The sequence below is a fragment of the Aptenodytes forsteri genome, unplaced genomic scaffold, assembly GCF_000699145.1.
Source record: "Aptenodytes forsteri isolate BGI_AS27 unplaced genomic scaffold, ASM69914v1 Scaffold109, whole genome shotgun sequence".
NCBI lineage: Eukaryota > Metazoa > Chordata > Aves > Sphenisciformes > Spheniscidae > Aptenodytes > Aptenodytes forsteri.
Window position 1 is genome coordinate 3,888,108 of NW_008794431.1, and position 27,069 is coordinate 3,915,176.

The 27,069-nt window shown below is 39.6% G+C and overlaps 1 protein-coding gene across 1 annotated transcript in view; it reads left to right on the top strand.

The window, feature by feature from the left end:
- TRPC3 (transient receptor potential cation channel subfamily C member 3) overlaps positions 1 to 26,888 on the top strand; it is a 44,493-nt gene extending 17,605 nt beyond the window's left edge. Inside the window, exons 4-13 of the mRNA XM_009289503.2 lie at positions 2,679 to 2,864; positions 8,776 to 8,940; positions 11,766 to 11,982; positions 13,712 to 13,945; positions 15,319 to 15,583; positions 17,721 to 17,916; positions 19,720 to 19,929; positions 22,189 to 22,272; positions 23,308 to 23,383; positions 26,026 to 26,888. Coding sequence (XP_009287778.2) covers positions 2,679 to 2,864; positions 8,776 to 8,940; positions 11,766 to 11,982; positions 13,712 to 13,945; positions 15,319 to 15,583; positions 17,721 to 17,916; positions 19,720 to 19,929; positions 22,189 to 22,272; positions 23,308 to 23,383; positions 26,026 to 26,168 — 1,776 coding nt within the window. The 3' untranslated portion in view covers positions 26,169 to 26,888. The remainder of the gene's footprint in view (positions 1 to 2,678; positions 2,865 to 8,775; positions 8,941 to 11,765; positions 11,983 to 13,711; positions 13,946 to 15,318; positions 15,584 to 17,720; positions 17,917 to 19,719; positions 19,930 to 22,188; positions 22,273 to 23,307; positions 23,384 to 26,025) is intronic.
- Positions 26,889 to 27,069: the final 181 nt, after the last annotated feature.

The following is a 27,069-nucleotide window of genomic DNA, read 5'->3' on the forward strand; positions in this document are numbered from 1 at the left end:
GGCTGGGTATCGGTTGGCGGGTGATGAGCTGTTGCCTCACTTATTTTTCCTGGGTTTTGTTCCTCTCTTTCTCACTCTTGTTGGTTTCCTTTTCATTACAATTATTATTATTATAAAATTATTTATTATTTTTCTTTTATTTCCATTATTAAACTGTTCTTATCTCAACCCATGAGTTTTCTTCCTTTTGCTCTTCCGATTCTCTCCCCCATCCCACTGAGGGGGGCGGGGGGAGTGAGCGAGCGGCTGTGTGGTGTGTGGTTACTGACTGGCGTTAAACCACGACAGGGTCCTGTTTAGGTCTCTGATTAGGACTGGTTGTTTCCAAGTCTGTATCTGGGATGTTAGTCTTCCATAATAACACAATTCCTAGTAGTATTTGTTTGTCTCCAGTAATGTTTCATTTTGATTCATACCTGAATCTGACCTATGGGACTGATAGCTGATTCCTGCAATTACTCTGTGTAGCCTCTTTTCCCATCTTCTCCCAAACTAATTTGAAATTACTGAAAGCACGTTAGTTTCTCTATCCCGTTTTATAGATGCTAAGTTAAAAATTTAACAAAACTAGCAGTGCAAGGAGGGAAAGGTTAGTTAGGCAAGGGGGAAATAGTGAGGGTTTCAGGAAGAAAATTTGAGATTAAATGAGAAAACTATGAGGGCAGAAGCAGTATGAGAAGGCAGGAACCACAAGGGAAAAAATCTGTACCCCCCAAAAGTGATTTAAAAAAGGCAGTGTCTGAAAATGAACAGTAAACAAAAATAGAGACAGAGGACTCAGACTATCCTTTTTATGGCCTAGTGGAGGAAAAAAATGAGGAAAAGCTGTGGAGTAATTGAAAAAGAAGGCTATGCTATTTTCAGTTGGGCACTGAAACACTTGATAAAACAAGGTAAAATTGGCAGGTTCAGTCAAGTTTCTTCCTCCAACTATAAGCCTCATGTGAGGAAATCGGAGGCTGCATCTCAGATGAAGAAGTCCTAGAAATATAGCTGAGAGGACATGGACACATAAATGAAGACCACGGTTTGTACTGAAGTAGATATCAGACAAGAGCTTATAGTAATGTCACAGAGGTGGTGGAAGACATACACAAGCATAAACAAAAGTGCAAGCAAAGATGCACATGTGCATGCTTTACAGAGTTATCTTCAAAACTTCATAAATTTTTTGTCAGAAGAGAGGGGAGATTAGATAGACGAAAATCTTTGTGATGTTGACACGTGTGAGCAACTGAGAATTTTAAAGGTAGCACCTCAAAGATAGACATAAGCTTGCTTATAGGGAGGCAGCAAAAAGAGTAAGGATGAAGAGCGTGAAACGTGCGAGCAGAATGCCAGACATAAGGTACGAACATAGTGAAAAGCGGTACCAGTGCACCCTCGGTGCGGTAGTTTAATAGCTGCACAGAAAGGATCACAGCACATGGGCATAACTCAGGACGCAGTCCCAAAGTGTTGAAGGAGGCTGAGGAAAGATAGAAAGAGTAAGGACCAGCAAAAAGTAGTTGTTTTTTCTGCATGACACAGTAAGACTTCACAGCTATAGTCAACAAGCTACAAGTCTGGAAATGGCCAATGATACTGTGCAAAATGGAAGGGGGGGGGAGAAGAAATGCTTTACTAAAAGATTAGGTTCTGAAAAGAATCTGAATAGGAGGAGGGGGGAGTTGTTTTTTAATAACTGAGAAAACAAATGTTTGCTTTACATATTTTCAGAAGGTAACACAGGCAGAACTGTTGACTCCAGCAGTAATGGAAGGGAAAGCTGCTGGAGCGAGAGCAAACAAGAGGGAGATGAAAGTAGTAAGTGATTTTGGGAAGAGGAATGGTTTGTGACAGGTATAGACAGGGAAGTGAAGGAGAGAGGGGGAGAAAGGGAAAGGTGGACAGAGCTCTTAAAGGATTGAGGTTTATAGAAATGTCTCTCTGTAGTTCAGCTGTGTTGTCAGTGGAAAGGTAGTCTCTTAGAGAATGACTCAGGAGCCTAATTTCTTTGAACTGTCCTTTGAAGAAGCTGGTTTCAGTGTTGCCTACACAGGAAATTTGGGGTATTTTGCCCACAACACTGGTGTCCAAGTTCATGCCACAGTTATTCTATGCAGTTGCTTCATAACCCACTGTACACATTGTTGGGTGTGAAGCAGTTCCAAGGATAAGTGGGAAGCAAAGGGGGGGAAAAAGGGGGGAAATTAATACGGTATACATCAGAGTAAAGAGTAAGCAGCCGTTTTGGCAGCGTAGAAAGAGCAGGAATACATTTGTAGCCTGGGAGGCAACCCTGTAAGAATTATTTCATTAATTGTCTGTAAAGTTTTTGCAAGGGTGAGGTTAGTTTTTCAAGAGTTCTGGTCCTGGTTTGTTTCTGCAATTCTTATTTGTCCATTCAGCTTCCCCCTGCTGCCCATCTGGGTTATTTTCATCACGCTATTACGTAATGTTCCCATGCTCTGTTAAACAGCTGTCATCATCTTCTGTTCAAGTGGCTACCTTGTGTCAGAGAAGAAATGATTCCGCTATGCAAGAGCTCTGTAATGTCTGATATGCTCCTGACTTGACATACTATGTAAAAGTCACATGCTATTAATTTTTAGCAACTTGTACAGGTTCTTTTTTCCTTGCCATTGACTCTTAAGCATGTTCGTCATGGGCCATTTTCTCTAACCCTTCTGTTTCAGAATGACTATCGCAAGCTGTCTATGCAGTGCAAGGATTTTGTGGTTGGCGTTCTTGATCTCTGCCGAGACTCTGAAGAAGTGGAGGCCATTCTGAACGGGGATTTGAATTCTGAGCCAGTTGAAGCGCAGAGACACAGAGCATCACTGAGCCGTGTGAAGCTGGCCATTAAGTATGAAGTCAAAAAGGTAACTCCTCATAGCCAGTGCTTTCAGACAAGGTAATAGGAATGCAGTGTCATCTCATTATTCCACAGGTGTTATGAACCGGTGGTCAGATGTATTACTGAGACATGGGGTGTGTAATCAAGATTCTGACAAGGCGGAAGGGGACTACAGTGAAGGAGTTTAGTTTGATCTACTTTCCACAGCTGAGAATTGGCAGGAGATTTTAATGACATAAATCAGCTGTGCTAGCAAGATCATACACAGTTGGTCAGATCTTTCTCCTGATTAAGCCAAAAGAAGAGATTGCAGTGGAGCCAGATTTTCACTCAGTGAAAGTAAGGATGTGTCTTCCTGCCAGTCTGTGTGATAATATCTAATCCAAAGCAGAGGCTGTATTTGTGAAAGTGTTGGTTTCAACCAATGAAAAGAACTGGTTTGTTCATTGTTTCTTTTTATTACCTTTGCTTTTTACCTTAAGTAACTTAATCGGGCAAGTAAATTCTGGGAAGTAAGTCTTGCAGCTTTCTACTAGTGTTCCTATCAACACATAGGTCTTTATTTGAAAAAAAAAGGTCTTCCTTTTACTACTAGGTAATCTAAGTTGTCATTAAGTATATAATTTTTTAATTTATTTTAGAATATGACAGTAAATCAAACGGCTCATCTGCAACTGTGTGGGTTGGAGTGAGAAATTCTATGTGATTTACTGTGTGTGTTCCTTTAAAAAATATTTTAAAATTCAGTCCTGAAAATGTATGGAATATATTTGTGGCTAGTTAATCAGTTCATTTCTGTTCTTTGTCTTTGCACCTGTATTTATCGGTGTTTTGTATGTAAAGTGCAATGTGTTTTCAGTTGCTGCCTCTCTCAAAGTAATTTTTGACGAACTGTGATTTTGTGAATGAGTGTTACGTGTTGAAAAATGGAGCTGTGTATCACACATTTGACATAATGCATATCCATTTATCATAGCAGTTTTCAATATATAGCTATGTTGTTCTTTTCAAGATCCCACTACCCTAGCACTGAAAATAGTTGAGACTGTGTCTTGCTGTGAGAGGACTCAAGAAACACAGCAATGCCTATGTATTATTTACAGCTACCTATTTACATGGTTAGCATCATTTCCATTCTTAACAGCCATTATAGTTTCATCATCTCTGCAAGAAGTCTTGTGTCTTTCAGAATAAATAACGCTGTATTCTGTGGCCACGTGTTGAGCCCATCTGCCATATAAAATGAACTGTAAGCAACCTGCCAGAACAACTGGGAAATGTTGGTGTTTATTATGTCCCCAAAAGATGGTTAACAAAAATTGTAAACGCAGATCCCAAACAGCAAATCATTGTTTCCAATATAGAATTGGAATGCATTGTAGATGAATGCATATTAATTACCAACATTCAAGGTAAATAGGTACAAGTATTAAATTAATTAAAAAGAATGGAACAGGGTAAGAATCAAAGTACATGAGCATGTTATCATATCTAAATAACATATGAATTCTTTATGCTGTTGCATATTAATGTTACCAAGCCTTTGCTGAGACTTGTGTCTCAGCTTTCTTGCTGAAGACCGTGATTTTCTTCTAAGAGGTTGTTGTCACTGATTAAATTCACTGCTGAGCGTAGAGCCACACAGGTCTGTTAAGAATAAAAAAAACCTACATAGTGCAAAAAAAGACAATTCCATGTAGCGAACTTGTTCTCTTCTCTTGCAAGAGATTAATTATTTGTAGATAAACTCAAGGTTTTGACTCCAATTTGTGACAAATACAGTTCAGAACCTACAAGACTAATGATCTTGGTGGAAGGAAGTAAATAGATGCTGCAGAGTTGTCACCATATTTGATGGATAGATGCTGCAGAGTTGTCACCATATTTGTACATGTGTTGTTCCCTGTAAATGGCCATTACAGGGGGCATGACAAGGATTGAGCCAGAAAATGTTTCTGCCACGGTGGTCCTTTGATGCTGGGATTGGCTTATTATTCTTCCCTATGAGGGTGGTGAGGCACTGGAGCAGGTTGCCCAGAGAAGTTGTGGATGCCCCCTCCCTGGAAGCGTTCAAGGCCGGATTGGACAGGGCTTTGAGCAACCTGGTCTAGTGGAAGGTGTCCCTGCCCATAGCAGGGGGGTTGGAACTAGATGATCTTTAAGGTCCCTTCCAACCCAAACCATTCTATGATTCTATGATTATAGCGATATTCTGACTGTAGAACAGATTCAGATGTGGGAACTCCACATGGGATGCTTTCAACCCTATCACTGTAGGAGGAAGACAAGGATGTGGCTTATGTTTCTTAGCTTTTGGTATTTCTAGCTGCGCTTCTGGGTCAGCTACATTAAGGTCAGTTCACTGTTGCAAGACAGATAGTACAGCTGAACAGAACTGTAGGTCCGTGAGGTGGTTGATGAGCTGTATGCCCTTTTCAGAGGGAGGAGAGACAGGAAAAAGCATATGACAAGTGAGCAAATGTGCTTATAAGTTCACTGCTAAGGAAAAGGAGTTTTTAATTCTATTACTAATGAAACTCTTGCACTTAATACCCTAAGCACTGCATTAAAGTGTAGCCCATCTTGTAAACAGGACATGATTTTGAAGCTAAGGTTCAGACTGAAACTGCAGCCCCAATAGTGAAGGGCTAAGGAATTAAAAAAAAAACAAACAAGAAAAACTAGTTAGAACAAGTAGTCTTGCTCTCTATGCTGAATTGCTGCTGCAGTAGTGCTTTTAGTATTGTATCAACTCTGTAGATTGCCAACAAAACTTCAGAGAAGTTGCTGACACTGGGCCAAGTTCTGCAGTTCTTGCTGAGATAAAAATCAGAGTGGAATTTCTAAGTGAAATCAGTAAGAGTTTGAGTAAAATCACAGGATTTCATTTTCAAACACTGAAGTTTTGAATTGATAGAATTTTGAATCTTCTTTCTTATCTATGTTGTGTGTTTGTGTATCAGAGCGTGCCAGGATCTGTTCCTGCTATGTCTGAACTCAGTCATTAGGATGTTAGGAATAAATAACATTATAATCCCTCTTAGTCATACAGAAATATACTTACATACTGATGACTTGGTTCATGGTCATGAAACTGAATGCATCTGAATTGTTACAGTCAATTATGCCCAGAAAAGAAGCTAAATTAAAATTGGGATTTTTTTAGTGACCAGATACTGTCCTCATGCATCTTTGTTGTTCTCTGGGGTTTGGATTGGATCCTAAATTATTTAGATAAATGTGATAAGATCAACATGTAATGAAAAGTAAGAAACTTCATGGAAAGTAGGGTAAGAGAAGAGAAATGCAGAAGGAACAAGGTTGTAAGATGATGTGATTGATATGTGAAATATGATGTGAATCTACTGTCCTCGGAGGAGATGAAGCTGGGGGTGGAGACAGATATACAGGTGGAAAAAAACATAGAAGAGGTTGCAGTTGCTGAAAATAAAAAAAAAAACCCAAGATCATAAATTCAAATATTTCAGCAGAGCTGGAGAGAAGGATGAATTTCAGAGCTTTTATGGATGGGAGAAGTGACACGAGTTGCTCTGAGGGCTTGGAATTGGTGCATATTGTGCAGTTGCCAACAGTTAAATAAGTTGCAAGAATCTTCTCGAGAGCCCTTAGACTCACTGCCAGGGAAGAACTTCCCATAACCATTGGCGTCTTGTTTACTAACTCCTCCCTTTTCTGGGGAAAATTATAGCACAGGCAGATCTCCTCTTAGCGTCAGATTAAAATGTTGATAGACCAGGAGGAATAAACCAGCACACAGCTCTGGATGAGATGCAAGAGGGCCTGTGGGCTGATTCATAGCCCTAGGCGAGTTCCCTTAAAGCTCCTTGGCTGTTTCTTCCCATTCCCTCTGGTAGTAGGAGGAATGATGTGGGTGTTTCTTCTCTCTCTCCTTCCCTACAGTTTTAAGACTGCTTTTTAAAAATGTCTTTGTAATTTGAAATAATTATTTACTTTCCTGTCTTTGGCCACAGTTAATCTGCTGTGGGATTTGTCCCCTGATGTCCTGAGTTGAGAATGAAATTTATCTTAGCAAAAGAAGAGGCCAGGGGCATGTGTCAGAATGCACAAACACACAAAAACCAGTCTCTTTTTTTCAAGTGGGCCAGGCTGGCAGTTTTTATGGTGCATAAGCTTCAAAGGTGACAGCCTAATAAAAAGAATACAAACGTAGTTCAAGCTGACATTAATTTCTTAAAAGACTTTAAAAGTCTTTTTATTTATTTCTATTGGCCATTCCACTATAGGTACAAACTGCATTAATATGTGATCTAACTGGTTAATGAATCACACACCAAAATACGTTGGGACTTTCGTTTTAGAGCGAAGTAGATGAAAATATGAAGATTGCTTCCCTTTTTAAAGTTCATGCAACAGCTTCAGATTCCTCCTCTTGAGAGTTTTAAGGTTCGCTGTTTTCATTGTCAATGATTTAGATTTTTTTTTTAAAGAAGTCTGCCCTATCATACTACTGTAGGCACTTCTTAATGAGATCTGGAATATAAATGGAGTTTTGCAGGCAAGACCTGGCAAACAACAGTGTATATAGCACATTATGATCTCAACAGAGTACAAAGGATAATAAAATGGATATCCAAGGTTTACAGTATTTTTTATTTTTTTTTTTTAAGTATAAGCAACTCGGATCAAATCTCACTCTTAATCCAACACAGATTATCAGCGTTATCAGAATTATTTTCAAATCCTTTTTGTGAAACTGCCTAGCATTCTGAACTTCGGTTTACTAGTTATTGTCAACCAATGTGACAAGTATTATTACCAGATTTCTTCAAATTGCTGTGATAACTAGGCTGTTTATTCTTGTGCTTAACTGATGTCCCAAATGCTCTTGTAATGTGGCAGTCTCACGTCTTATAGTGGTAACGATGAATATGATAACACTTTAGAAAGGGACGTAACCAGAAATATAAATATAATGGGCAAAGAACATAGGGAGCTGTAGAATTCTTCTTCCCTCCCACCCCTTACGTTTCTTCAGTAGTAGCACCCAACATGGGCTACACACTCCTGGTTACACGACATGATCCTGATGGAGCGGCTGCACAGTCTCCTCTGTCCACATTGCTTCATCCTAAAGAAATACAGCAATGCTTTAAAAATAGAGCAATACATGCTCACCCTTCAACAAACTCAACCAAAAGTGATTTTAGTAAAATAAAACTTAAAGCATATCTAAACAAATGCAGTTGTTGGCAGCAGCTTGTTTCATCATTCCATACTTAATTTGGGAATCATTCCCTTTCCCTGTGAACATACTGAAATCTTACTGCAGCTAGGCAAAGAACATTTTTCAGTATTCATCTGTGTGTGTTCTGGTGAGGTTTAAAATTCTGTGTTGTACTTTTGCTTCATTTATTTCTTTCCTCAGTAAGTTTTAGACTGAAACGTGTAGATGGTTGAGGAGGTATTTGGAGCCTTTGTCAAAGAACCAAATCAAATGGCAATGATGTTTGAGGAGGTTTGTGAAGAGCATGTGCGGGAAGGGGAGAGGCTAACGGTGGATTATGGTCAGACCAGAATTTTCAGTCTCCGCAGAAATTCTGCATGTACCTTGGATCAGCTTGATTTGCTGAGAAATTGTTGGAAGTTAGGACTGAGGTTCGACTCTGACAGGATCCAGTTGGGTATGCGAAACTGTTCTAATAATGCCTAAAAGGCTTCTATCAGCGATGGCTGTCCGCATGTGCAACCTTGTCCCCAAAGTGCTGCTTTAAATCAGCTCAGTAGTTTCTTCTTTGTTTATTAACCTTTATTTTAAAGGAAAGGAGAAGAAACATGGTTCTTAAGGTCTAAATTAACACCAGATATTTAAGGTGATTGTGATTATGTATGTAGCAGTTACATAACTCTTTTTGTTAATTATAATATGTCTTGGTTTTCTTTCTTTTTCTTTACAGTTTGTGGCCCATCCAAACTGTCAGCAACAGCTACTAACTATCTGGTACGAAAATCTCTCAGGATTACGGGAGCAGACCATAGCTATCAAGTGTCTGGTTGTGCTGGTTGTGGCACTGGGCCTTCCATTTCTAGCCATTGGCTATTGGATTGCGCCATGTAGCAGGGTACTGAATTTTATAAATTATGTATCTTGTACTATTCTGGGAGCTGTTCTTCAATTTCTGGCATTCAAAATGCAATATTGTATCTCTAATTCTGCTGCTTCCAAATTTTAACTAATTAACGATATTTTTAGTAATCTCTAGTCTTGAGCCAAAAGATGCTATTTGTTTTATTTGCACTGTAAAGAGGCGACCACAGTGATGAAGCATGAAAATAAATTGTTGTTAAGTTTAAAGAAAAAAACCAACCTTCTCTGAGAGCTTTTTTTTCTTTTTTAAAATTCCGTAGATTGTGCTAACCTCACAAGCTCTGCTATGTAATTGTATTTGTATTAGTAACATGAATTTTATGGAAGTCACCACTCAGATTCTGTATTAGGTCTCTTCTGATGGCATCTTAAGAGCTGATGCTGTTCTCATATAAACCATTAGCAGAAGAACATCTGTTGACTTCACTGATGCAGAACTTAATCTTAAGTAAAATATTTGTTATTCCTGCCCTAGGAGGTCTGTTTACGAGGTGAACCATAGAGCAGAAACTAAATTAAATGCAGTATTCCAACCATGTGGTAGGGTATATTCGTAAAAGAGCACAACTGTAAACTCTTACCTCTTTAAAATTATATGAAAATATATGGGTGCTTCCAGCTTTCCTGATGATCTCACAATGAAAATAACAGCAGTTTCTTTGAAATCCTTATAGTCTGTAGCATGTGAATTGTCTGCAAATGAAGCATATTGATAGATCTTTCGTAAGTCAGAAGGAGGAAGGTTTCTCTGTTACATTAACTTCTAAAATTTTAAGTTCATTTACTTCTGTGCTGAATGTGGTCTTCCAATTTTATTTCCTTAATCAGTGTACAGCAAAGAAATGTGAGTGTCACTCACTTATATTTTGCTCTTGTAGCTCACCTCAAAAAGGATAAGATTTTGCTCATCTCCTGCATATTTCAAGGGAACCTGATGTTTTCTCTGGGTTAAATATTTATTTACTTTAAAGATAAACCTTTATGAGAATAGTATAATTGTTACTCTCATTATTCTCTGCAGTGTCACTTTCCGTGAATATCTGTAGTGAAGATACTCCTCACTCACAGCTCCATATCATAGGAACGTATTAATATATTTTTAGCTGGTGTCTAATATGGAAAAGTAACATTTGTCCTTGAGCTTTAATTCCCAGTACCAGAAGCACCTGACATTTTTCCTAGTGCTCGTGTCAAATAAAAGTACTGTACATTCAGATCAGTTGTTTGATACTGTAATTTCAAAATGCTTTCTAAAGGTCAGGAGCAGGGAGGGAACCTGAGATTGTGTGCACGGGTAGTAAATGCTATTTAGTGTGTGCTGGTCCACTTAGTTCATAGTAGCTGACCCCAGTTTCAGGAAAACCATTCCTTGAAATAAGAAAGCTACTTCCAGTTCCCCATCTGCTGAACTTGTTTTTCTCTTCTTGTACGATACTGCTGATAATGCAGCTCTTCACAGGGGGTTTTGGAATATTGCTTAACATTGATGTATGTGATAGTTTATCACGTCAGAACTGTATATTAACATTAATAAAGGTGGGGCATTATGTGCAGAGCAGTATATTGTTCTGTTGTACTGAAGGAGACAGGAGACCTTTGGCCTTACGAGGTCAAACTTAGCAGCAGCAGCTAAGACGAAGAAGCCTTTCTGGCATCTACCTTGCCACAACTTATGCGGAGATGGGACAAGCATTGTCCCGCTCAGGCCTCTGAAGGGAAGTAGTCGGGGAAGGACAAGTAAACCTCCATGTGCGTTCCCTCCAAGAGGTCTCCAAAGAGCATCGCTAGGGAGTCTCCGTGCTTGAGCCAATGCACAAACTGCTGTCTGTAGCGCAGCCTCACCGATACCTGCATTTTTTGAGCACAGGGGAGGGAGTTGCAGCAGCACTGGCCACACGAGACCTTCACTGCCTAAATAAAGGATACTGGCAGTATTGTCCTCAGAGGAGTGGGCTTATAGCTTGGCACTTCTGACGCTGGCTTGCAGGATAAGGTTAGTACTGATGGGATCACAGACTCTTCTTTTTCATACAGCGAGTAACAGCGACAGGCCCATTGCTCTTTCCAGTGTAGTCTTCTGGAGGCAGCCGGTCCTCTTTTCTGGTGCAGATGGGCTGCCTCTGCTGTTGCTGTTTTGTTCTTCTGCCAGGTGCAGATGTGAATGAAGTCAGCTGCATGTATTTGAAAATAGTAATAATTCTGATCTTGTCCTTCTTAGTCCATTGTGATGGAACAGTCATTGTTTTTAGTAGACACAGGTTATTTATTTGGCACTTATAGCTCTGAACAGATATTCTGTGGATGGAATACAGTAGCCAGAGATGAGAAGACGAGTTGTAATTTTTCTAGACTAGAGCTATAGTCATAGACAAGCTAATAGTACACTCTTGTTGGTAGGGAAAGCATTTTGCTACTTGGAGATTTTATTTATTTATTTTCCATGGGCTTGCTTCTGCCCCCCATTGGTATCTGTGGGCATTAGATCAAACTCTTTCTGGTCACAGCCATTGTACGTTTGTAATTCCTTGGAGTGTTTCCCCTCAAACATTGCCATCTAGAGTTTATGGAATAACATGAACGCTCACTAACAGGACAACATACTCCATGAGGCTGCCTTTGGGAGACTTTTGTCTGAAATGGTAAAGCATCGCAGTTCAGTGCACTTAGAAGAGTATCCTTTAAAACTGAGGTTTCAGACTGTCCTGAGCTCTGAGTGCCCGTTTACGTTTCTGGAATGCCTGATGAAAGAGTTTGTTTCTTTGAGAAAACTGAGTGACTGCTTTCATTCTGCCTTTGCAGCTTGGAAGAATTCTTCGAAGCCCATTTATGAAATTTGTGGCACATGCAGCATCCTTCATTATTTTCCTAGGCCTGCTGGTGTTCAATGCTTCAGACAGATTTGAAGGTATAACAACGCTACCGAATGTCACTGTTACTGATTACCCTAAGCAGATCTTTAGGGTGAAGACTACCCAGTTCACCTGGACAGAAATGTTGATCATGGTATGGGTACTTGGTAGGTATATTGCCCCTTCATCTTTATGTCAACTGTTTTCCTGCAGATATAAAATCTAAAAGAAAGGAGAGAAGCCCAGGTCCCGATCCTTTGCTCCAGCTGCTGCGCGGGTAGAATAAACCCTTAGGGCAGATGACAATGCATTAGAACTGGTGAGAGCATCAGAGCATCTCTGTGCTGCCCCCTCTTGTAGCACGGGGTAAAATTTTGTTTGCTGATTTGGCGCACTGATTGGTAATTCTGGCATTTGTAACAGGAGCACAGGTTTGCTGAAGAGGACACCACAGAAATGATACTTGACTGAAGTGGTTTTCTTTAATAGTATCAGGGAGCCTACGCTGCTGTACGTGCCAGAAGGTCAGGAGTTCCTACTTGCTGGGTGTTAATGTGCTAGCGCATCAGTGCTTATGTGGCATTGCTGCCCAGGTAGCACTGGGGAAATGACAGTTTCTGCCAGTGTCAAGGGGCTAATGAGTCAGTTCTCATTACTCAGTTGTTTGGTTTTTTTTTTTTCTTCACAAAACCTGATCAGCTGTCAGCCTGTTTGAAACTGTGTATGGCAGAAAATGCTATCTTCTAGCATTTCATCAAAGTCAGGTGCTTTATGTAGCAAAATGTCAGTTTAGCCACGTGATAATGTAGCATTCTCAGCTTTTACAGGCTGTGGAAGAGAAAGGAAGCATTACTGCAGCTGCTGCGTGAAGGCGCCTCGCTCTGCCTTTTGAATCCCCTGTATCTCCTGATTTAAGCACTGCTTTATCCTAAACTATGTTAGGGTAGGGAGATGCGTATCTCTTGTATGCTGCCTTTCGGTAGTCCCAGCATATACTCGTGGGGAGCAGCCTCTTTATTTGACAGAAGGCAAGGACTGAGATTTTGATGGTCTTTAGGACTCAGTCACTGTGAGAAATTTCTTGGGCACTCAAGAGACAACCAGCCTCAAGCCAATCCAGCGCGTGGCTGCTGTGCGTATGGTTGGGATGGCAGCAGTACCCTCTCTGAATTACCCAGCCAGGGAAACAAGGAAGAAAGTTGTGGGGTTGTGGTTTTGTTGTTTGCTTTTGTTTTTTCCCCTAAGAAACTTTTTTGAAGTAAGAAAAAGTCTTGATTCCCAACAACTACATCTCTAGGTTACAATGAGGCTGTGATCTGGATTAATTCCACGTAAATGAATTTCTGCGGAGAAGCTTGAGTAAGAAAACTGAATTGCACGTAGCCAAATTCCACTTTCTATGCTGAAAAGCATCTTACTCTGTGAAGTGGAGAACCAGTAGTATAATTGTGCCATTTATATTTGGTCGTCTGTGTGGTTGGGTAGTTGTGCTCCTCTGTAAAAATTAATCCTTCTGATTCAGAAGTGTTTTATGGATGTAAATGGTAAGGAAATGAGGGGAGTTCTTGTTCCACATTTAACATTTTGCCTTCTTTAGAAGTACAGCATACTGTTATGTTGTTAGGCCATACTACTTTCACTGCAAAGTCGTGGCTCTATGCTACCCTATGTGGAGACGGCTGAGCTTTATCCCTGCATATCAATTAATACCTTGCCATTTGATCAACCCTGTTGAAGCTAAGAGAGCCTTACTCAAGGTGTATGATGACACAGTGACCCTCCAAATAAGTGAATTTTTGCTCCACTGGTACCACCTGGTTTCATGAAATGGGAGAATGCAGAGAGTTTAAATGGAAAGAGTTTGGCCAACATTGCTATGTTTTTTTCTTATTGCAGGTATGATGTGGTCAGAATGCAAAGAGCTGTGGCTGGAAGGACCCAGGGAATATATTTTGCAGTTATGGAATGTTTTGGATTTTGGGATGCTGTCCATTTTCATTGCCGCTTTCACAGCGAGGCTTCTGGCATTCCTGCAGGCCACAAAAGCACAACAATATGTGGACAACTACATTGAGGAGAATGACCTTTCTGAGGTCACGCTTCCTCCAGAAATAGAATATTTTACTTACGGTGAGTTTAACTTTTCTGTTTAACTCTTCTGCAACACAGATCTGAACATAGAAAAACTGGTAGGATGCACGAGCATTTCGAAGACTTAAGATGAATATTTGCATGTGTTTGCGTTCATAGCATTGTCTAACCACTTCTGCCTCAATATTTTTGCTTCTATGCTATTTAAACAGTAGATGTTATGACACTAATTTGACAAATAAGTTTGCTATTATATTAAAACCAAACAATAGGCATAAGGACAAAATCAGTTCAAATGTAGCTGTCCATAATTTTGTTGTAACTGTTTATCCTAGAGCTAAATTTGACCCTCTTGATTTTAAACATTTGCAAGCTATATTTTATTCTTGGCTTAGTGCACAAAAGATAAAATTTTGATGTGATTTTTTTATTTTGGTTGGTTCAGCTGTTTGATAGTTATTCGTATTTGTCAAGATCTATCAGCATTTCCTGCTGAAGGAAGGATGCTGGCCCAGTAAAGATCTGCTCAAATAGAATAAAAGTACTAAATAGTTATTGCAGTGCAGAAATTGTCATTAAAGGTGTGATGAATCTCTACTTCCAACACCAGCAAAGGCTGTATTTGCTGCTGATGGTGTATTTTAGCCTATGCTTTATGAACTTCAATATATTATAATAGCAGACTTGGGTTTGTTATTTACGTTAATTGCTGTATAATCAATCTGAATTTGTACATCTGTAAATACACATTTAGAAACACATGGTATTTTGATATGAAACACATTTTAATTCAGTGTTATTTTGCTAAGATGGTGCATTAATTCATGTAATAAACAATTTATGAATTTATATAAAACTCAATTGTTTCTGTGCATATTGCGTGTAAAAACCACGATCCTACTTCCATTGAGGTAAATGGCAAAAATCTTCATGATTTTAATGGGAACTAGGTTATATCCTGACCTTGTAGCAATGGCAAAAGCTTGGTGTGATTAATAAATGAAATTGTTCATCAACCAACACTGTTAACTTCCCATCAATGAAACACAAAATACGAATAAATTTCTGGCTTTAGCATAGTGCTTATTAAGATAGCTAATAATACAGTCGTGTTAAGAAAAGCAATAAGCAATTCTTTATTGTTATATAGTTCAGGTTAAAATGCAAACTGCAGAAGAAAATGTCATGTTTCTTCAAGTACAGGTTTTCTTCTAGCAAAAGGTAATGTAACTTACATTCATCTTTTGTGACTTAAAGGAAATGGGAATAGAGTAGCAACTACTAGACTCTTCAGATATTTGTCTTGACTAAATTCAGACATGTTCATGGAAAAATCCTGCCAAGATTTATTTTTCAACATTGTGATAAATGAGTAACTCCTTATATTTACCCCTCTATTTCATATCTTCCAGCTAGAGATAAATGGCTCCCATCTGATCCTCAGATAATATCTGAAGGCCTTTATGCAATTGCTGTCGTTCTTAGCTTTTCTCGGATCGCATATATCCTGCCTGCAAATGAGAGTTTTGGGCCCTTGCAGATTTCACTTGGAAGGACTGTTAAGGACATCTTCAAGTTTATGGTCCTTTTTATTATGGTATTTCTTGCATTTATGATTGGAATGTTCATACTGTATTCCTACTACCTTGGAGCTAAACTAAACCCAGCCTTTACGACGTAAGTATGAAGTTATGTTTAAGTAAAAAGCCGATATGAAACTTTCAGGTTTTTCACTAAGGTAACAAAGTCTGCAAGATACTGTATGCTCTCTCCTAGCATTAAAATAAAATTGAAAACAGTTGGAAGTCGGCGGGAAATCGGGTATCTCAGAACCTTAGAAAGCAGAATACAAAAGACCAGTTCTTTCCTACTTGTGTAATGGAAGCTCTCATTGCAGTTTAAAATAATTTTGCCTGTATATTATATTAATCACACAGGCTTGTGGACAACCAATTGCAAGAACGTATTACTGATATCTTCTGAATTATATTTTCCCAAAGCAACTGCTAGAATTGTAATCTTTAACTGGGCTCTGTCAGAACTAATAGATACACAGAGAGATTCAGCCTGGATGTCAATAATAGGCCTCCAAATAATTTTAATTTCTCAAGAAACAGAGAGAGTGATTCTGTAGATGGTGTGTTTCTCTCTTAGACCGGTACTGAAACAAATCTATAAACTGCATTGGACTCTCTTGGATCCAGGTTTACAATCTACGTGATAACTGCTTGTTATTGTTAGTCACGTGAGTACAGAAGAACGGTAGTTATAAAGTCTCTCTTCATGCAATGAGATTGCTTGCCATGATCTCCAAAGGTTTTTTTTGTTTGCTTGGGTTTTTTTACTTCCTGAAACAAGGTGCTGCTGGAAGTGATAAATATTTAGGTCGTTCCAAACCAGAAGTAATTCCACAGGATGGTGAAATCCAGAACTCTTCCTTTTCTCCCATCTTTCTACAGGAGACGTGACTTCTGTAAAAACTGCTGTATTTTCATGTAGCTGATTCCATGACTACTTCTTAATTTGAGCCTGATTTTTGCACTTATTCTTACTCATTGTCTTTTCTTTAGATTAATGAAATATATTGATACTTTTGTTATAGTATTTGATATCAGGTGTCTAGTATGCATACTATTTGAATGCTTATTAATATTCATTTCTTAAACAGCGGTATTATTTTTCTAGGCTACACATCCATTCGTGTATTATTTGCATTTAAAAATCATTTATCTGTGTTAAAACAGGTAATTACCTTATTTTGGTCAATATTTTGGTCAATAAATAAACTATTAAAATAATAGTTTATTTTAACTATAACTAAAAACTGGCGTATTTTAGTTATAGTTATTAAAATACAGCTGTCTGTCGGTTGCTTTTTGGCAGCACGGAGGAAGAAGTCATTTCCAGTAAATTCTGTAGGGTACAATGGAAGGCACATCAAAATCTTTATTGAATACCAACATCTCTTAGCTTGCATTCGTTAGCCCACCTCTCGGTGAGGCAGGATAGAGCTTTGCAGTGAGCTGTGTCCTGACTGCATGACAAGTCAACCTGTAGCAGTGTTTCCCGAGTGGAAAGAGGATCGGCAGCGTGAGGAGGAGAGCTTGAAGAGGATCCACTCTCAAAGGCCCGGAAGGCTTGAAGAGCTGTCTGGCAGCTGTCTGAGAGCCCTCGGCAGCTCAGTTCCTCAGGAATTGTCCTGACCATGGGATGGAGACAAGAACATAGAGGCAGTGGGTCCTGGGACCCAGAGCCTTAAGGGTATCTAGGTGCCTGACTCCTGTTGAAGTGCCTGGCTCCTACTAATTTCAACAAGTCTTGAACAAATCCCATGAAATCTGTTTGGTTTGTCAGTTTTGTTGCTGAACCTACTGCTACCCACTTCTGAGTGCACCCTTCCTAATGGAAGGTTTAATCAGAAGCTCTTGAACGGAGTGCAGCAGTTTCCTTCCCATCAGCCCTATTTTTAGCTTTATTAGGACAGGGAAGGTCTGCCCCCTGCAGAGTTAGACTGGAAAATAATGAGATGAGAATATGCTTCATCTCAAAACCTGGAAATATAATACCTTTCTAATTCCTGGACTGTTGTTTTGCATGTATTATTACAACTATATTATCTATGATGAGTAGGTGGAGCACTGTGGAGAAATGGAACATACTGTGAAAAATATTTTCTTGCATGTTTGTTGTTTTGATCAGTTCTCCACAAACCTGGTTCACAGACAAATTACTTGAGATTGTTTATCACTTGCTGTAAGCACAACTGATATATTCGTGTAGTTAGTAATAATGCCTTCCTCTTTCTTTCCTACAGAGTGGAAGAAAGTTTCAAGACCTTATTTTGGTCAATATTTGGCTTGTCTGAAGTAACCTCTGTTGTCCTCAAATATGATCATAAGTTCATAGAGAACATTGGTTATGTTCTTTATGGCATATACAATGTAACGATGGTGGTAGTTCTGCTCAACATGCTGATTGCTATGATCAACAGTTCATACCAAGAAATCGAGGTGGGCTCTGTTCTCAAGTTGTTCTCTTTTGTTACGTTGAAAAAGGGCAGAATTGCTAGGAATTCTTTCAATGGGTGCATCTTGATATGCAAAAGTACAGTGAAGAGATTACCTCGGTAAAGGAGATCACAAAAAATATTACGTTCCTAGGACTCACTTTATCAAACAACCCAGCCAAGCTGCAGAACCTTACAGGATCTGAACAAGGAGGTCATCTTGTGCCACATATACGCATCTAAGGAGATGTCATCCATCCAGAAATCTTAAAATCTTAAGTAATATTCAAATGAAGACTGCTGTGAAGTAGACGACAAAGTTACTGGGTGTAACATTTTAGACATGGGTGGTTCATTCCCAGTGTCCTTAGGATGCTTAATGTGTGTTTCCTTAATGTAGTGCACTTCAATCTTTGATGGATCATTAGGATGCGGATTAAATGTATTTTGATGTGGAAATCCGGTTTTTAGTTCCAGTCCTCAAACTTTTTAGCTAAATGTGCAGGAGTTAGACACTTATGCACAGCAGTGACACATGGATGTACTTTATTACATTTATATGCCTCTCTACGTGGAGTATGGTACAGGTGCTTGTCTTCAAGATTGTTGTGACTGAGTCACACTTTGCAATGATTGCACGCTTTGTTTGTAATACGTGCTTTTTTCTACTTTAGATACAATACGAAAACTTGATTCTAGGTTTACTGAGCTTTGCCATATGCCCTGAAAACACAGTGGCATTATTTCTCCAAATCTGCCAAATGGCTCAGTTGAATGAATACTTGAATTTCACAGAAAGTTATTGGCTGCATTGCTTATTAAAAGATATATATTTTATCTGAATTTCATTATGATGACAAAGTATCTTCATTTTTAAAGATAATTAATTAGAGTATTTAGCAGGCAACTCCAGTAAAAAAATCAGAAAATTTAAGGTAGAGAAGATACGTGGGTTTTAAAAATAAATCCCAAGTTGCTGAAAGGAAAGTAAAAGTATATTTATAGTGCCAGTTTTCCAGACCATGAGTTCTGATATTATTCAGAGAGTACTACATTCACATAGGTGCGGGCGCACACCCACGCTAGCAGGAAAAAAAAGATTATCTGAGACACAGCATACAAATGGATATGTCGTTTCCAGTATTTTCAGTGACTTCTGGGAAATGTCAGGGAATTCAGCAGAAGGAAACTAGTTATAAGAAACAAACTCTTCACCCTTGGAGTAAACCAAGTCCAGCCTTGGAATACTTCAGTAAGAATGTACTAGGACAAAATCAGTTTGTCAGTTTTCAACACGATTTCTTCATGACAACAAAGTTTGTATTTTCTGTACTCCATTATAAATCAGAGTTACTTTTCATGGTTATATAAAAGCTGTGAGTACTACCATTTTGAACCATGTCTGCCTTGAAGCTAATACTTCGTCACTTGTGCGAGTACTAAATTCATGTGACCACTTTAATGAGAAAAACAAGACTTTAAAAAACCCCAAAAGTTCCACCTTAAATAGCAAGGAGTTTGGATGTTGGCTTTCACTTAGTGCAAACGTAACGCTTGTTTAAATGGTTCACATGCTTTAACAAGTATTGTCAATGAGATGTTGGCATAAAGAGACAACTGTAATTCAGTTAAAATAGACTTGACAAAGTGGTTGCATTTTTGCAGAACTATTGGGAGTCTTACTAGCAAGCAAGTAACATTTTGTATAAAAACCAGAAAGGGTTGGTATTTAAAAGAAGTTTCATTTGGAAGAAGTTTTGCATTTCATAAAAAGAAAGCACATACCTGTTTTTATATCTTAACACAGGATGACAGTGATGTAGAGTGGAAGTTCGCTCGTTCTAAACTTTGGTTATCGTATTTTGATGATGGAAAAACATTGCCTCCACCGTTCAGTCTTGTACCAAGCCCCAAATCTTTTTTCTATTTCATCATGAGGATCATTAACTTTTCTAAGTGCAGGAGGAGACGGCTACAGAAGGACATTGAAATGGGAATGGGCAATTCCAAATCTAGGGTAGGTACTGAAATCTTTTCATTGCAGTGAAGAATTGTGTGTCCATTCCAGCGTTCTGCTTTTCTTTAAGTTTTAGGGTATGAGCTGTGCTTCTGATGATAGTATGGTAATTAGTCAAGCATTTATATTCATAGACCTGTATTTCAGACTGCCTAAACGTACTGCATAAACCCAAAAAAATTGCTATAATTTTCTTAGGACAACAAGGTCTAATGACTGGAAAAACACAAAATAACTGAGTATTCAAAGACGCAAGTACTTCCCACAAGGAATGACCTAAGTATTGAATAAAGATGCTTTCAGCCTCTGTTAGAAAGATTTTTAGTTCAGGGTAAAAAAAAAAAAGACGGGGGGGATAAGGAGAGACAACTTTTCCTTTCACTAGGACAGGAAGAGGATAAAGTGTGGTCAGGATGATATTCGCTTCCTACTGTCAAAAGCTATGTTCTCAACAGAAGACAACAGGAAAGAGAGGGGATTGGTAATAATAATCTTCAGCACTTCCATGACATTCTAAATTTGGGTATCTAAATGTTCTTTACAAATATTAATGGAATGCAGCGTCGCAACGCCCTTGTGAGAATTAGGTAACAATTCCCCTTGTTTTACTGATGGCAAACGGGCACAGATGGGTTGAAGAGGATACATGTGGCTTTTTTTACAAGTTAGGTTCAAGGCCCTGTGTATTACAAAGACTGAAAGCAACACCTTGAAAATAATTTTTATTTTTTGTTTTATGGTAAATTATCAGAAATGTCAAGTCTAGTCATCTTTTCTGAAAGATCTCTTTGGAGCCCAGGACTTCTGAGCTGTTGGTGGTACTGAATCTTCAGTAAAGAAAATATTTTCTCCAGTTTTCTGTAGGCAGTGAAAGTAGATACGTGTTTATAAAAATGTCGATTTAAATCCGTTTAGCTAGAAGCACTTTTTTGGTACTAACTGCTCATCTTTTGCTCTCTAGTGCTCCGAGTGCCTGAACTTCATTAGTTCTCTCCAGTCACTGTACAGAAGATGTGTTTAAAAAAAACAAACCAAAGAAACCTCAACACCCTAAGATACGCTTTTATAACAAAACATTCGGTAGTGCTTACATATCACACGGCAGTACTTACTATCATACTTAGAATGTAAGTCACTGAAGAACTAAAATCCTGCCTGAGTCACTGCTGAGACAGGTCAGGTGGAGCCAGCTTCCTTGGACTACAAACCAAATTATTTTTCTCTGGGAAAGGCAGCCCTCAGCGTCCTCTGTGTCAGGCCGGGCTGGCACACTTATGTGTTACACTGTGCAAAGATAAATCCTGTCCTGCTCCCTAATAAAAAAGGTGGCTGAGCTGATGCCTCATTGCCCACAAGAAGGCGGGCAACCGCGAGTAGGTAAAAACAGCCCGCTTCTGGCCCAGCTTAAGTGACAGGCTGTATGCAGCATAGGCACAAAATCCACGACAGTTACGGAAAGCATCCAACTTACTATATAGATGCAGGCTGACTTCGGTTTGCTCCCCTACCCCACCAGAGAGGTCAGCTATCATTGATTCAGTGACTTTTAATTGGCCACGCAGAAAATTAATGACAGATGCAGATTAGGGGGTTGAACCTTCTGCTGTGGATACACATTTTTTACTTCACCCTCACCAGTGTATCCGAGAGAAGAGTTAGGTCCCTGATTTGGTAGTAACAAACCTTCTGCATTGGTCACAAAGCCATCTTGTCCAAGGTGGCTTTTTTCCCTTCTGTTTCTAGCCCACTGCTACAAAAATATTAAATTATTTGGGATGTGATGGCTTTGCGATCCTCAAATAATTGAACAATCTCAATTTTTCTAAATGTATTACTATTCCTGAAAATGGTGCTTTGGAAAAACACTTTGAACTAAGCAGAAATGGTTTTGAGCATGTATTTGTAGTTAAAAGTATGCTTAAGAGTGCAGATCCACAACAGCTCTTTGTTAAAGCCAGTTTAGAAAGTCTCTCCTTGCTTTGGCCACTCATCCCGGCCTCCAAGTCAAAATTCATTATCTCCTCAGCTGTGCAAGCACATTTGCTTTGAAGCTTTGCTGTGAACAGGATGGCTAAAATTATCAGTGTTTAAAAACAAAACCCAAATAAGTTAAGGCAATCTCAGGGTTTTTTTTGAAATAATATTCTGATATAGTGACTCTGGAGACATCCCCAGGATGTCTCCAAGACAAAAAAAATGGAACTGAATTCTAAGTGTGAATTCCATAATATATTTTAATTTTGTCTTATTTCTTCCTAGTTAAACCTTTTCACTCAGTCGAACTCCAGAGTTTTTGAATCGCACAGTTTTAACAGCATTCTCAATCAGCCAACACGCTATCAGGTCAGTACATACAGTGGTCACTGTTTTGAGTAATAAAACTGTGTGAAGGTACTAGCAGAATTTTGTGTTTCAGGTACATTTTGCCTTCACCAAGATAAAGGAAATCTCCTGTAGAAATCAAACTCCAGGACGCTACTGGAAAAAAGACAGTTATTGTTCAAGCCCCATTGAAGCATTTAAAAACTAGCCCATACAAAACTTAGATTTTCCTTTGATTTCCCAGTTTGGAAAGTGTGAGAAGCAAACATCTGAAACTGATTTCTGGGGAAGGGGTGTGAAAGCATTGAGCTGACTAGGTCAGCATTACTTTCCCTTCCTTTCTTCTCATGATCTGAGATGTGACATTCAACATTCCTGCAGATGGGAATGCTCCTTTCTGGTAAGAGGAGTCTGTTAGATACTACCTTCCTGTCTTCTTTCCAGCTCAGAAATAAGAGTAAATAGGAGCTCTTGTTCCCCTAGTGAAAATGTTGAAGGTATGTAATCCACCTGTGCAAATTCTGTTAGACGAGCTACATTACATTAGGTATGGTAACACAGTACAAAAATACTAGTACATACAAGGAACCCTGGCAGTCACGGTATAAAAATACAGATACAATCTTAATGAATCCTTTACAGCTGACATTGCACTGTCATACTGTAAAATCTCAACTTTTCTTTCTTTTTAAAAGGTAAATATTTATCTCTTACTATTACACGTCCTTTCACATGTGAACTGAGTTTAACAAAGAGTAGACCTATTCTGAAGCTACTTAAAGCCTAATTAGGTGTGTTTAGATGTATTTTCCTGTTGTCCTGTTCCTTACAAAAAGTTGTAGTGCTCTGTAAATAAGAGGTGATGGGATGAAAAAGGTGCTTTATTGTAATGATGAATCTCCGCATGCCACCAAAAAAGCCCATATGAGGCAACTGCTTGATCTGGGGCTGTTCATTCTTTCCACTTACACAGATGTGAGGGGATAGTTAAGAAAGAAGTGAATAGAGTTTAATTATATATGCTCACCTGATTATGTAACTGTTTTAATCTGGCAGCAAATAATGAAAAGACTGATAAAACGTTACGTTCTGAAAGCACAAGTGGACAAAGAAAATGATGAAGTAAACGAAGGTAAGAAAGAGACCGCATTTGCAATATTCGGAGACAATTTTTGTCACGTTGTATTAGGAATCGGTATTACAGTGGTGTGTGGAGGTTTCAGGTAAAAAGAGGGTTTATTTCTACTTCTGATGCACTGAACTCAGATAGATAGTAGTGGAAGTATGCCTGCGACAACCAAAATGGACAAGCAGGACCAAAGAAGTAGAACTGAGAAGTATTATGGGCCCCATTTATAGGTGGAAAACGAGAGCACAGACATGACACGCAGTTACAGAGGAAGCGCGTCAGGAAGCCGCTAACTGTATTCGCACTTCCAGAGCCCTAGTTAGAGCTGCAGGACATCTTTCTCTCTGTTTCATTCAACTGAACACACAGTTTACCACTTCACACCGTGAACTACTTGTATTACCTTCCTTCATAAAGCTCTGTGGAATAGTCATCTGTGAAGTTGCACATCATTAAACAAAGCTGCATAGAGTTAGCTGCAGGGTGAGAAAAATGACAACTGTAGCCACTATTTTAGTGTGCGACCGGAGATCTTTTGCGAAACGATGGATCTGAGCTTGGTGTCTGTTGGCAGTGTGGAACTTGCCTGGTAGCAGTGAGGGCTGCATGCTCCAAGCGCACACCCCGACTCCCCATTGGGATGAGACTAAGACAAATGCCGTCCTCCTTCCTCCAGCCTTCCAGGAATGAAACGCAGGCCTACAGGCCCAAAAAGAAACTCTCGAGCTCTGGGCAGGTCCGCAAAGAAAATAATAGGGCTGTGTGCAACATGGGGCATATTTATTCTGCACTCTAGCTAAAAGATTATCAGGCAATAGAATTGATGTCCCTTCCAGCGCCGGCTCTGCTCTTGGAAACGTAACACCCCAGCAATGGTTTTGTTCCCCATAGGCTGGAGGTTATAACCATCATGGTTCAACCAGTAAGAAATCCGTGTGACCGCCACCAGAAAAACATACCTGCTTAGCATAAGTAGTTCTGGTCTGGGCTAGTTTAGTTGGTTTCGGCGCACTGGGAACGCTTACCCAAGCCACTCTGCTGGCAGCCTTGTGCTCTCCAGCTGGCGTGCAGTGATGAACAACTTGGGATCAGAAGAGCTTTTACTGGCATCGGAGCGTCCGGCGGCTACGTGCATGTATGATGTGAAGGGCCTGAACGGGCTGCTCTCTCAGCTAAGGCAGCATAGCTTTTATTTTGCTTGTTAGTTACTCTCTGCTTACCTGTAACTCTCCGCAGCGAGAAGCAGGGAGCAGAAAAGATGATCTAAATTAAATCCCGCGCTGTGCCTTCAAAAGGCAGCATTGTGCATGGACTGTTACCCTGACTCTTCCCCAGCCTATGTGGCTGTACAGAGCTGAGCTCATGAGTGACAAAAGCAGAGAAGCTCCTAAAAGTGTCTTCCTCTCAGTGTGCCCTTCGTGCCCCTCTCCTGAATTCCCGTTGCTTTCCTCCTGTTCCTGCTCTGTGATGGGGGAAATCATCTGTCTAGTGATTGATGAAAAGACTGTTCTCTCGCCAACCGCGCCAGGGACGTACAAGTCTTTCCAGTTCCCTGATGCCTGGGTGGTATCGGCATATATGTGTTTAGATAAGCAGGACGGTGCGGAAGAATCATGGTTCATGGACATCATGGTTATTGCTTTATCACCAATTTTGTAGAGGAAAGTCTACTTTGAGCAAGTCGGCTAACCCCTGAACCTCAGTCTTCAGCTGCATAGCAAAGGTCGTGCTCGTTGTGTCATACCCATCCCATTGGTACCCGAAGTCTAGATCCGGCCTTTGAAGATACAATTTTTAAAGTCTGCTATATTCTAAGTAGAAAACTTCTGCGTTCTTATGTACTGCAGCTATTTAAACGTAAGTCTAGGGACTCTTCCCTGTTCTGCATCACTAGAGAATTTAGGTCTTCTTTCATAGTCTCTATTTCATACGTGACACACAATTTCCTGCAGTGGCTACTGTGTAAGAATTCACATACCTCACGCTTGCTGGAAGAATAGTATTTGAATATTTTAAAAAGCTTCTGCTCTTGAACTGAATGTCCTATAACGGAAGACATGCTGTTGCTTGTTACGAGCCTGGCTTTGACAGTTGGTTCTTTTAAATGCGTTTTTTGTACTTGTGTCAAATTGTAACATAATTTTAAATTGGTTGACTTTTTCTAATTCAAAGGATATTGGTAAGGAAGAGGAGAAAGACTCAGAAACTGTGAGTTTTATTGCCAGCTCTGCCACGCTTTCCCTGTGTGACCTTGACACAGCACTTCAGAAAAAATCTCTTTGCCTTTTCTCTCCGAGAGGGGGATACTCGTATTTACAGCACCGAACCAGCTGTACAGCAGTGTCGCCGTGATTAATTCATTAACCTACGTAAAGCGCTTTTTGAATCTTTGATCTTCTGTATACACGTGGAGCACAGCGTTAGGGTTCAGTGGACTATTAAAATACCTTTGGTGCTATTTAGGGGTGGAGACACGCTCGCATGTCACTGCAAATGAAGAAGAGGTAAAGCCTCCTGCCCCGCCCCGTCCCTGCTCTCATGAAGGCTCTGAGATAATGATCTGAAATAGGCACTGAGGTGACTGGAAGGGTATTGAGTGAATGTTCAACTTTGCTAACAAGTATTTCTTTCAATGATTTATACAGGTGAATTAAAGGAAATCAAACAGGATATCTCCAGTCTTCGCTACGAACTGTTGGAGGATAAGTCGCAAGCGACAGAAGAGTTAGCAATTTTAATACATAAACTCAGCGAGAAACTAAATCCTAATATGTTGAGATGTGAATGATTCAACAAAGGAACCATGGCTTTGACTACAGCACAACTATTTATTGGCAATAATATTTCAGTATCTTATACTTGAAAAATGTATTGTAGATTTTTAGCACTAAATAACTTTATGTACAGCTTCTCTGGAATTTAACCTTAGGAAATTTTATTAACTCGCCACAAAAAGACCGCTCTCTTCGTTTTAATTGTCTAAAAGCAAGAACTATCATAATTTTTTTTGCATTCATGCATTAAAAAGGTATAATGGTATGAATTGCCGATATTTTAACAGGTTTATGAATAGATATTGATAATTCTTTGCACTAAATTTGCAAGAAAAAATTAAAACAGCAGATACAGCGTAGTACTCTGTTCCTTGCAGCAACTGGGTGCGAATAGGATTTTTCATAATACCGTAAATCAACTAGAGATCAGTGGAGGATTACTTGAAATCTTTGTTCTTTATTAGTGACGCTAGTAACGTGTATAAGCTGGGAACTCACGGCGTGATCACGGGCAATTAATGAAAGTCAGGTCGGTGTGAATGTAACTGTAGTAGCACTGTTCAACATGTATGTATATACGCGTGCCCACAACTACCCCTTCTTAATTTACTGTCAAGTAGAAGGATGAGAATTTTTTTTTTTAAAAACGACGCGAACTCGGTCCAACGCTACTCTTTATGTGGTAGAAATGATTTTTTTAAAATTCAGAGGCCGTGCGGGGCTGGTATTTTGTTCCACCGCTCCAAATGACGCCTCCCATGCTTCGTTGTTTAAATAAAATATTCCTACTTTACTGATACTCCGTGTCGTCCCGGTAGTTCGGCACCGAAGTCCCGATTACCCAGCGGGACCTGCTACCGGACAGACCGGGCCCGGCCCAGCTGCCTTTTTCGGCCAGAGCCGGACCGTCTCCGG